Here is an 8669-nt window from a genome sequence, read left to right on the forward strand (position 1 = left end):
AGAACCACGGCTCATTGGGTTGCAAAAAACTCAAACGGAAAGGGAAAAGAATAACAAACCCAACGAGAACCAGGTTGCTGATTTAATGACGGGGTCTTGGATATGCAACGTCGCAGGGGGGGAATACAAGATAGAGATGATGGCTATCGGAAACGAGTAGGGCCAGGTTTTCTTTTTTCGAGGTGATGTTATACTTGCCATGGGCTGATCCGTAAGGAGATAATGCATAGAGCATATGAAAAATACAGACGGATCTTGACAAGGAAAGGCGAACAACACTTAGACAAATGAGACAAAACGTAGGCTGTTAAATCTGTAAGTCTGAAAACTCCGAATAATAATTAGATTATTTTTCGATACAAAAAGGTGGTATACGTTGTGGATTCATATGAATAAATTATGATTAAAAGTAAGGAGAAACTTTATAAATAAATAGGAATAGAACTGAAGAAGAAAAACCCAGAGGTTGTAAGATTTTATTCTCTCTTTTTAATGGGTCTAAAGAAATGAAGGAAAAAAGTTATTAATTCACCAGATTTGAATCAAGGAGATGAAAAAAGGAAATTAGAGAATTGAAATTAAACGAAAAGGGGAAAGGGAAGGTTAAATAAAGTTTGAATAAAGTTTATGCAAATGAATATTTTTTTTTTTCAGCTAGTTAGTTTTAATAATTTTTTTTTGCATTTATTTTACAATTTAGTTGAATGCAGATCCACTTCCAATACCACTAAGCCAATCTTCCAGATGTAATAAGGACATTTTATTCCAATCATCGTTGTTTTCATTATTTGTGCCCAGATTAGTATTGGTATTGAAAATTCCATCGTTCATTAATAACCCGTCTTCAAAATTTTGCGAGTGATGGGAAGTTGTTTTCATAATGTCGAAGTTATCATGATCTTCAATGATATCACCGTTTGATGCTGGCATCGATAATTGTTGTTGCATCATTCTCTGTTGGACACCATTCTTGTTGGTTTCATTTAGATTAAGCGAGTTGGCTTGCGAGACGACTGGTGGTGGTTGTTGTGCCTGTTGTTGCGCTTGTTGTTGCGCCTGTTGATGTGCCTGTTGTTGCTGGGCTTGGGCTGCTGCTTGAGCTTGGGCTGCTGCTTGAGCTTGGGCTGCTGCCTGGGCTTGGGCTGCTAATTGTTGTTGGGCCTGTGATTGAGCTTGTTGTTGTTTCATCATCATGAACTGTTTTTTCTGGATGTTATTTTGATTTTCCATCATAAGCAAATTCATTTGATAATCGTTCAAGGCTTCATTATTGAATTTAGAGTTGTTTGACTGATTGAATGGCACTGGGGACTGATTGATTTGACTTGACTGTTGTTGTACCTGCTGAACTTGCTGCGAAGTCGGGATTAAAGGCGATTGCAAAAGAACTCCTTTATTCTGTCTTTGTTGCAATGCTTGTTGTTGCTGATACTGGACCATCATTTGTTGTAACTTCAATTGTTGTTGGTACTGGGCAATGTTTGGATTTTTAGGCTGTTGTTGTTGCTGCTGAGCTACTGGCTGTTGAAGTGGTTGAGGCGGTTGAGGTGGGTGTTGTTGTTGTTGTTGTTGTTGTTGTTGTGCAAGATGAGGTGGTTTTGAATGGGCATTCTGCATCATTGGAACAACGTTTGAAGGCGGTTGTGGTTGACGGAATGGCTTTTGTTGAGGCTGCACAAATTGATGTTGTTGTTGTTGTTGCTGCTGCTGCTGCTGCTGGTATTGAAATTGCTGAGGATTGTTATATAACTGGTTCAATTTTGGATTGATACTTGATTGGACACTCCACATTAAAGACCACCATTCTAATAAAAAGTTGTTTGAATTATCCAAAGACATATCAACCGGCAACAAGTCAGGTTTTTTCTTCAATTTATTGGCATCTTTATTCTGGGGTACGTTCTTCAGTTCCAGTAACAACGACTTGGCACTTTCCTGATGCCCATTCTCAATTAAGTAATTATATAAGTGAGCAAGTAATAATTCATTAGAATTTTTGGCGAATACATCGCTCACATACGATTCGCCGGGTCTGGTTTGAGGAAGACTCTGTTTGGGAGTATGTAACGGGGTCTGAGTCTGCTGTTGGTTTGATAAGTTTACGTTGACTGACATTTTACGGGAATTCATACCTCCATTGACTCTTTGTTGAGGCCCCCCGTTAAACGACTGCTGTGGACCCGGAGGAGGTGACTGCTGATGCGAAGATAATGGGGGACTAAATTGTGCTTGTTGAAGTTGTTGAAATCGGTGTTGATTACTATTTTGTTGTTGACCTGCTGTAGGAACGTTCATTGGACTTTGTAGAAAAGAATCGTTTAGGTTCCCATCATACCCATTGCCAGGTATGTAATCTCTTATAGTACTATTAGGATTCAAATCCATTATGTAACTAAAGAAACTAAAGCTACTTGAAGGAAAGTTCAAATCGTTGGATAATTAAAAAAGGGGACTTTGAAAAAAAAAAAAAAAAAAAAAAAAAAAAAAAAAAAAAAANAAAAAAAAAAAAAAAAAAAAAAAAAAGAGAAACAAAAATGAACAAAAAGAAAAAACTCAGAGATTAGTGCACTGAAAGCGAAAACCACCCACCGAAAAAAGACTGCCAACAACCGGGAAACACTAAAAAGTGACAGAACTGACGAGACGGTGTATTAGTATAGAGTTGTTATGTGTTGGAAGTTGTTTGAATTAATTAATTTTCATTTTTTTTTTTTTTTTTGAGTTAATTTTGTTGAAGGCCGTTACTTGTAGAAAGACGTTACTTGTTAAAAGCTAACTCAATTAAGCTACGAGTCAACCTTGTACATAGTAAAAGCATGAGAGTCGCACATGACGTATACTACAAAATTAGATACAATCATAACTTCATTAAATAAATAATTATCTAAAATAAGCAAAGGGTAGGTCAGATTTGGTACAAGTGAGATTTGAATCGAGGAAATGGTTTGGGTAATCAGCAAGGTCGAAGATCGGAGTCAAGCCTTTGGATTCCGAATTATACTCATAGTAAATTCCATGAATCATCAAGTTTTCTAGGTTGGTGAAAATGGTGGATAAGTAGTCGACGAAGGGATTCAATTGATGGATGATATAGATGGTGACTAGGTTATCTATATTGTCGACTTTCAAGCCAAGAGGATCATTTTCTAATTCACAGGGACAAGAATTTTTATTATGATAATTATAATGTAAGGTATGGGGTTGGCCTTTAAATATTGGATAATTTTTATAATTGAAAGTCTTTTGTTTAATGGGAACACAGACTTCTCGGTCGGCTTGGAGTTTACCCAATATAAACCCAATTAGGATGTAGTAAGTGCTTTCAAGATCTAAATCATTCGAATCCTCATCAATGTCGTTTAAAGGATAGAAATCTTGTTTTAATCGGTCAAGAACTAATTGACACCCATAGCATTGACAAGTATGTAGGAACAGTTGATAAAAATCTGGTTTATAGTAGATGAAACTAGTTAAAAAATCTGGTAACTGTAAAGTTTTCAAATTAAAATCACAATTTTTAAAATTTTGGAAAAATGATTCAATTAACCGTTCATTTAATTTATTTAATAAGATGCTTGACATTTCAATCCCATTATCAAACATTTTGAAAGCTGGAGTTGAAAAATCAAGAGTTAATCTTTCTAAATTTTTCAAATTCTTAATATATTCACCCAATGGATTAAGGATATACTCACACATCAGATGGGGTCTCAACCATTCATAATTCGGATACAACTCAATATCAAAACTAGTTAGATTGGATAATCCATCATTTTTGGCAACAAAATGATTAAATTTTTTGAAAAATTTTTCAAAACAATTACAATTATTAATCCGATGTTCAAAACAGTCAATCTTTAAATAAATATGATTCAACTTCTTTAATTCGATTTTTTCTTCAATAATATCAAATTCTAACTTCTTATCAATCTTTGATATCACGTCATCATTCTTGACATCATAACTAATGAAATTATCATCAATTAAACTCTCTTTGTGACAATGGAATATGGTTAACCCTTTTAAATTCAATTTTAAATCCTTAAATAATTGAAATTTTTTCAAGATTTCTAACCCAAATTGATTATTAGTGCTGCAAGTTAAGGTGAAAAGCGAATTGAAAAGGTTGAATGGTTCAGTACTCAAATCAATCTCCAGAATCTCCAGAATCTCTTCTTCTTTCAACATTAAAAATAAATTAGTTAGTCCTTTAGGTACCTTGGGTTCATATAAACTAGGTAAATCGGTAACAAATAATTTAAAAATCTTGTTTCGAATGTTTGAATTTTTCAAAAAATTGGTTAACTTATTAATCCCACTTAAAAAATCAATAAAGGTAATGTGTAAAAAATTCATTTCGTGCAGATATTTCCCGAAAAATTCAATCAAGTCACTCTGGAACTGATTGATATCATTCAAATATGGATAACACTTATCAAAAATGAAAAACTTAACCAATTGAATCAACTTTGTATTCTTATGTAAGCTTTTGAAAAATTTAATCAAATTGGGTATCTTGAATATTAAAGAACTATCCATATGCTTGATTCCATTCTCTCGGATAAACTGACGGGAATCACTCTGATACTCTTTTGCAAATTCTCCGCTCAATACAACCGTGACTCGTTGATATAATCTTTCAACTGCAATCGGATATAACTTGGAGCATGTCAAACTTAGGTTAACAAGATCAAATTGGTCAACGTATTGAAACACTTGTAATACAATATGCTCTGGTAACCTTTCAATTAACAGGTTTGGTGGTTGCTCAGGTCGTAACACCTCTTCTTCTTCATCTCCAGCACTTTCGTAGCAGCTTTTTGGTGATTTCACATCCAAACTTGCAACTTTATCACCATTTTTTTTCAGCTTGGTCTTAATTATATTTCCTGGTATCACCAGTACCACCGGTTTACTTGTGTTTATCATCATTTAACCCTTAATTAAAGAAGAACAACTAGTTTTGCTTAATATTTAACCGATTTCATATATCGTTGCTCGGATAAGACTTAAAGTTTCACCCAAATTGGTTTGCGACGTCTTTTTTTTTTTTTTTTTTTTGGTTTGTTTGTCACTTTGAGTGAGTCTGAATAGGGGTTACTACAATTTCATCTCAATCATTATATGTATATATTCAATAAATATTTATACTTACTACAACATACTGCCCAAGTTGACGTGGATGGCTTTGGCTTGGGTGTACATGTTCAAACCGTACTCACCCAATTCTCTACCGATCCCACTCATTTTGACCCCACCAAAAGGAATATGAACGTCGGAATCGTTGGAAGAATTGATCCAAACCATACCAGCTTGGACGTCACTGGCCATGGTGTGGGCCACGGTGATATCCTTGGTGAAGATGGCTGCACCCAACCCGTATTCAGTTTGGTTTGCATATTTGATGGCTTCATCATCATCGACGAATTTACCAACAGAAACGACTGGACCAAAGATTTCTTCATTTACAATACGATGGGTTGGTTTCACATCTGCGAAAATGGTTGGTTTGATGAAGTAACCATCCTTTAATTTTGGATCGGTATTTTTTTCACCACCAAGGACCAATCTAGCACCTTCTTTTTTACCAATGTCTATATATGATAAGATTTTATCGTATTGTTGTTGAGAAACTTGAGGACCAACAACGGCATCGGATTCAAAGACATGGCCTTGTTTATACTCTTCTTCAACGTGTTTGGCAAACATGGTAACAAACTCATCGTAAACTTCTTGTTGGACATAGATTCTAGAAGTTGAGGTACAGATTTGACCTTGATTGGACATGATCCCAACAGCAGCCCATTTAACTGCTTGCTCCAAGTCAGCGTCTTTTCTCACAATCAAGGGTGATTTACCACCACATTCTAAAGTTACTGCTTTCAAATTTGATGTAGCTAATTTTTGAATTACTCTACCAGTGGCAGTGGACCCAGTAAAGGCAATTTTATCAACGTCTAAATGTTCAGCCAACGCTTTACCGGCAACTGCACCATAACCACTAATAAAATTGACAACCCCTGGTGGGAAGCCAACTTTTTTGAAAAATTGAGCTAAGTATAAAATTGATAATGGAGTAATTTCTGATGATTTTAATACAACAGTGTTACCAGCAGCTAATGCTGGGGCTAATTTCCAGGCTGCCATTGCTAATGGATAGTTCCATGGAATAATTTGTCCACAAACCCCAAATGGTTCGTGAACAGTATAAGCCAATTTTAATGGATCATGTTGAATAACCTTACCCTGGATTTTATCAGCCCATCCAGCAAAGTATTCAAAACACGAAATACACTCATCAATATCGTAGACTGCATTTTGATCCTTGGTCTTACCACTATCCCAAGCTTCAATTGAACCTAATAAATCACGATTGTCCTTCAATTCTTTGGCAAACGCAAATAATAAGTTTGCTCGATCAACTCCGCTACTCTTCTTCCATCCCTTGTTGAATGCTTCGCGTGCAGCGGCCACGGCAATATCAACATCTTCTTCTTGGGCTGCGTAAACATGTCCATTGACCTCTCCAGTTCCTGGATTAATTGAGTCTAGGGTCTTACCTGATTTGGATTTAACATATTCATTATTAATGAACAACCCGGCTGGTTGACTAAATTTGGTACCGTCTGGTAAACTAACCTCGTATGAAAGCGACATTCTGTTCTGGTTTCCTATTCTACTGCTGAGTATACTACTGGGACTACCTCCGTTTAAATAGCTTTTGATAACAAATTCCGCTAAGGACTTTAATTAAAGTGGGGGACGTTGATATAACGGTTTTGCGTATAAAGAGCGGCGTGGTGCACGGGTGCGTCTAGCGGGTTCCGCTAAGCTATTCCGCTTTGGGCAAGTGTACTCGTCCTTATCACCCTATCGACCTGAAATGATGGGCTTTAGCTGGCAGGGACAATAGCAGGACTCGAACTGTCAAGGTGTCGCTTATTGGATAGCCAATGTTAGAATCGCAGTAAAGAACAGTTGAGCCGGGGATTAGCAGAGGCCATTCTCCGAGGCTGACGGTGATTACTTCATAGAGCATTTTCTATACTCCGATAGTTCTGTGGTTATTGCATAAGCCATTAAAACAGGATACATATATGATGACATATGTCTATACTCCGATGCGATATGGTTTCTAGAACGCTCTAAACGTCGTGAGTTTTGAGTTCCTGGACTTGGTATACAAGAATACTTTTCTTCTATATCTGAATATGTGTCTGAATGCCATTCCTGAAAATTACATATACCTGAATATAAGGAAATACTATACCTGGAGACTACACCTGGAACTATTCCTGAACTCTATACTTGAATATTAAGTATACCTGAATATTAAGTATACCTGAACACTAAGTACCGAATAAAGTTCATACTGTGATCTTAATATGATATCATGAACGGTTCATAAAGTTGCAAATTCCAAGTGCACCCGTACATTTTTTTCACCTCGATGAAAAATCCGTATATTGTTCGGTGTTGGACTTAATAGTTGTTCACTAATACTCCACGAAGCCATGGATTTGTCCAATTTCGATAAAAGGCCAGCTCATAACGATTTCAGAAGCGATACGTTCACCACGCCAACGGCGTCAATGATCAAGTCATTGGTTATTTCCAGCTTGGGTGATGCCGTTTATAATGAAGATGATTCAACTAATCAATTAGAAGCGAAAGTTGCTAAGTTGGCTGGGAAGGAATCGGGATTATATTGTGTTAGTGGGACGCTATCAAACCAAATTGCTGTAAGGGTCAATTTATTCCAACCACCATATTCAATTTTATGTGATTATCGTGGGCATATTTATGCGGATGAAGCTGGGGGATTGTCTACATTGTCTCAAGCAATGATTCAACCAATTCATCCTAAAAACGGGAAATACTTAACTTTGGAAGACGATATCATTCCTAATGTTATACCTGATGATGGAGATATTCATCTTGCACCAACAAAATTGATTAGTTTAGAAAATACTTTACATGGAATGATTTTCCCAATTGATGAAATTGAAAAAATCAGTAAATTTTGTCGTGAAAATGAAATAAGATTACACTTAGACGGTGCCAGGTTATGGAATGCTCATGTGGAAACTGGAGTATCTATTGAAAAATATTGTTCTTATTTCGATAGTGTTAGTTTATGTTTGAGTAAATCCTTAGGTGCTCCAATTGGATCAGTTTTAGTTAGTGACTCAAAATTCATCAAAAAGGCTAATCATTTCAAAAAACAAAACGGTGGTGGTATTAGACAAAGTGGGATCTTGGCGGTTATGGCTTCAACTGCAATTGATGAAAACTTACCGTTATTGAAGAATTCTCATGTTAAAGCAAAAGAATTGGGTAAATTATGTCAGGACAACAACATTCCTTTATTGTATCCAGTAGATACTAACTTTGTCTTTGTTGATTTTGAAAAAGCCGGTATTTCTGATGAACTTTTCAATAAATATGGTGACAAATACAATATTAAAGTTCATGGTAATAGAATTTCATTTCATTATCAAATCTCAGATGAGAGTTTTGAAAATGTTAAAAGAGCCCTTTTAGATACTTGGGAGGATGCTAAAAAGAATCCTGCCGAAAGATCAAATCAACCTTCTAAATTTTATAGCCTTTAATCGTGATTTATGATTTATATAGTGATTTATATAGTGATTTATATAGTGATTTAT

General features: G+C 35.8%; 4 protein-coding genes across 4 annotated transcripts; 1 reads left to right on the forward strand and 3 right to left on the reverse strand.

Annotated features, from left to right (window-relative positions):
- Positions 1–660: 660 nt before the first annotated feature.
- MSS11 (Mss11p) lies at positions 661–2440 on the reverse strand. Its single transcript, XM_020220777.1, has one exon. It carries the CDS (start codon positions 2383–2385, stop codon positions 697–699), a length of 1689 nt encoding a protein of 562 aa, XP_020077614.1. The 5' UTR covers positions 2386–2440; the 3' UTR covers positions 661–696.
- Positions 2441–2866: 426 nt separating this feature from the next.
- HYPBUDRAFT_119903 (F-box protein) lies at positions 2867–4986 on the reverse strand. Its single transcript, XM_020219229.1, has one exon. It carries the CDS (start codon positions 4930–4932, stop codon positions 2881–2883), a length of 2052 nt encoding a protein of 683 aa, XP_020077615.1. The 5' UTR covers positions 4933–4986; the 3' UTR covers positions 2867–2880.
- A 127-nt stretch (positions 4987–5113) lies between these two features.
- On the reverse strand, positions 5114–6863 carry HYPBUDRAFT_151976 (uncharacterized protein). The gene has a single exon (XM_020220778.1). The coding sequence runs from the start codon at positions 6655–6657 to the stop codon at positions 5155–5157; it is 1503 nt and encodes a 500-aa protein (XP_020077616.1). The 5' UTR covers positions 6658–6863; the 3' UTR covers positions 5114–5154.
- Positions 6864–7504: 641 nt separating this feature from the next.
- HYPBUDRAFT_134804 (threonine aldolase) lies at positions 7505–8615 on the forward strand (the record flags this gene model as incomplete). The annotated part of the gene is made up of 1 exon (XM_020219549.1): positions 7505–8615. The coding sequence occupies exon 1, from the start codon at positions 7515–7517 to the stop codon at positions 8613–8615; it is 1101 nt and encodes a 366-aa protein (XP_020077617.1). The 5' UTR covers positions 7505–7514.
- Positions 8616–8669: the final 54 nt, after the last annotated feature.

The sequence above is a fragment of the Hyphopichia burtonii genome (assembly GCF_001661395.1).
Source record: "Hyphopichia burtonii NRRL Y-1933 unplaced genomic scaffold HYPBUscaffold_2, whole genome shotgun sequence".
Taxonomy (NCBI): Eukaryota; Fungi; Ascomycota; class Pichiomycetes; order Serinales; family Debaryomycetaceae; genus Hyphopichia; species Hyphopichia burtonii.